General features: G+C 45.6%; 1 protein-coding gene across 1 annotated transcript in view; it reads right to left on the reverse strand.

Moving 5' to 3' along the window:
- LOC125042053 (organic cation transporter protein-like) overlaps positions 1–2,500 on the reverse strand; it is a 39,055-nt gene that overhangs the window by 9,006 nt on the left and 27,549 nt on the right. The window contains exon 15 of the mRNA XM_047637516.1: positions 498–636. Coding sequence (XP_047493472.1) covers positions 498–636 — 139 coding nt within the window. The remainder of the gene's footprint in view (positions 1–497; positions 637–2,500) is intronic.

A 2,500-nucleotide genomic window follows, 5' to 3' on the forward strand; every position in this document is an offset into this window, starting at 1 on the left:
AAAAAAAAGATATATACAAACTGGAGAGCTCAAAAAGAGGCCACAAGATGGGCACCAACCAAAATAGTAAACGAAAACGACACGCTACGGAGAACAGGACTTACTATTTTGGTTGAAAGAAGGAAAGGAGGTGATAGGATAAGGATGTTCAAGTATGTTACAGGAAGATTGAAGTAAGATAAAGATAACTTTATACTCGTGAACACTAGACGAGAGGACACAGTAAAAAGAGACAATAAGGATGTCGAAAAGCTCAATTTTCTAAACAGAACTATTGAAACATGGAACAATCTTCCAAATAAAGTATATGCCAAAATTATCAGTACAAAATGTTATATGGTAATTTAGATATAGCAGACTGGACCCTCTGAACATAACGTTTCTCCATTATCGAAACAATTGGGTAAGAACACACAGCCCCCTCCTCTCCACCACACACACACACACAACCCCCTCCCCTCCACACACACACACACACACACACACAATCAACTCACTTCTTGCCTCATGAGCGCCATGACCTCGTTTTCAGGAGGGAGATCCACCTTGTTCCACTTCCCGGCCTTCTGCAGGATCTTCACAGCTCGGTCGTGATCTCCTCTCACGGCCAGCCAGCGAGGCGACTCGTCCATGAACCTGTGGGGAGGGAGGAATAGGGAAAGGAAAGGAGGAAGAAGGAAGAGGAGGAAGGATGAGGGGAGAAGAGAGGAAGGAGGAGAAAGGAAGGAAAGGAGGAGGAAGGGAGAGGAGGAAGAGAGGAGAAGAGGGGAAGGAGGAGAAAGGAAGGGGAGGAAGATTGGATGAGGAGGAAGGAAGGAGAGGGAGAAGGGTGAAGAGAGGAAGGAGAGTAAATGGGGAGGAATAATGGGAAGGAAAGGAAGAGGGAAAGAGGAGGAGGGAAGGAGAGGGAGAGGGGAGAAGAGGGGAAGGAGGAGAAAGGAAGGAGAGGAAAATGGGGGAGAAAGGAAGGGAGGAAGACGGGAGGAGGAAGAGGAAGAGGGGAGAGGAGGGAAGGGGAGGAAGAGGGGAGAAGAGGGGAAGGAGAGCAAGTGGGGAAGAGGAAGATGAAAGGAAAGAAAGAGGGGAGGAGAGGGAAAGGAGGAGAAAGGAAGGAGGGTAAACGGGGAGGAGGAAGAGCAGGAAGAAAGGAGATGAAGAGGGCAAAAGAGGGGAAGGAGAGGAAAAGGGGAGGAGAAAGGAAGGAGAGGAAGAGGAAGAGAGGAGGAGAAAGAGGATGTGGGTAGGAAATGAAGACGATGAGAGATGGAGAGGAAGAGGGGAGGAGCGAGGAATGAAGAGAAAGCAAAGAGATGAAGAGGGGAGTAGGAGGAAGGGATAAGAGGAAGAGAGGAGGAGGGAGGAAGGAGGAGAAATGAAGGAACAAGGGAAGTAAGGGAAATAGAACGGATGAAGGTGGAAAGAGGAGAAGGAATAATAGAGGTACGATGGAAGGAAGAAAGAGGGAATTCAGAAATAGGATTATTATAAGAAAACGACGGAGGAAAAGAAAAGAAAAGAAATAAGGGAAAAGAAACAAGGGAAGAGGAAAAGAGAGGAGAGAGGAGTAAGAAGGGGATGAGGATGAGGATGATGATGAAGAGGAAGAGGGAGAAGGAGCAGATGGAGTAAAGGGAGGAAAGTTGGAGGAAGTAAAAAGAGATATAATGAAAAGGAGGAGGAAGAAGAGACAGCAAAAGAAGATGTAAGACCACGAAAAGGAAGTGGGAGAAGAAGAAGAAGAAGAAGAAGAAGAGGAGGAGGAGGAGGAGGAAGAAGAAGATGAAGAGGAAGAAGAAAAGGAGGAGGAGGAGGAGGAGGAGGAGGAGGAGGAAGAAGAAGAAGAGGAAGAGGAGGAGGAGGAGGAGGAGGAGGAAGAAGAAGAAGAGGAAGAGGAGGAGGAGGAGGAGGAGGAGGAGGGGGAGGCGGAGGCGGAGAAGAAGAAGAAGAAGAAGAAAAAGAAGAAAAAGAAGAAGGAGAAGGGAGAGGATGATAAATAATAAAAATTATAATAATAATAATAATAATAATTTTATCCCTGTGTTCAAGGAAGAGTCGGCGTTACCATCCGCTGGCGGCGAGGGATTTGAACGCGGGTCAGCAAGATTGCTAGACGAGACCGCTACCATTGCACCGCACAGGTATTATTAGAGAGGGGAGGGGGGGAGACAGTGAAAGGCTAATTTCTAGAATTGTGTTGCCTCTTTCCCTGCTCTCAATCCCAATTCTATCTCTATCTCATTTCTCTCTCTCTCTCTCTCTTTTCCTCCCTCTCCTTCCTCCCTGTCTCTCCCCTTCACCTACCCTTTATTGAGATTAAAACCATCAAAACATTTATTACTGTACATGCCAATCGAATTTTTCGTTGTCTCTCTCCACTAATTGTTTAGTATTGAAAAAAAAAATGCTTACCTAATTCTACGTACTGTTTAGCACTGCAAAGAACATTAAACACTTATAAATGAACTAAATTCTACGTACAGTTTAGTATTACAAAAAAAAA

The sequence above is a fragment of the Penaeus chinensis genome, chromosome 31 (genome assembly GCF_019202785.1).
Source record: "Penaeus chinensis breed Huanghai No. 1 chromosome 31, ASM1920278v2, whole genome shotgun sequence".
NCBI lineage: Eukaryota > Metazoa > Arthropoda > Malacostraca > Decapoda > Penaeidae > Penaeus > Penaeus chinensis.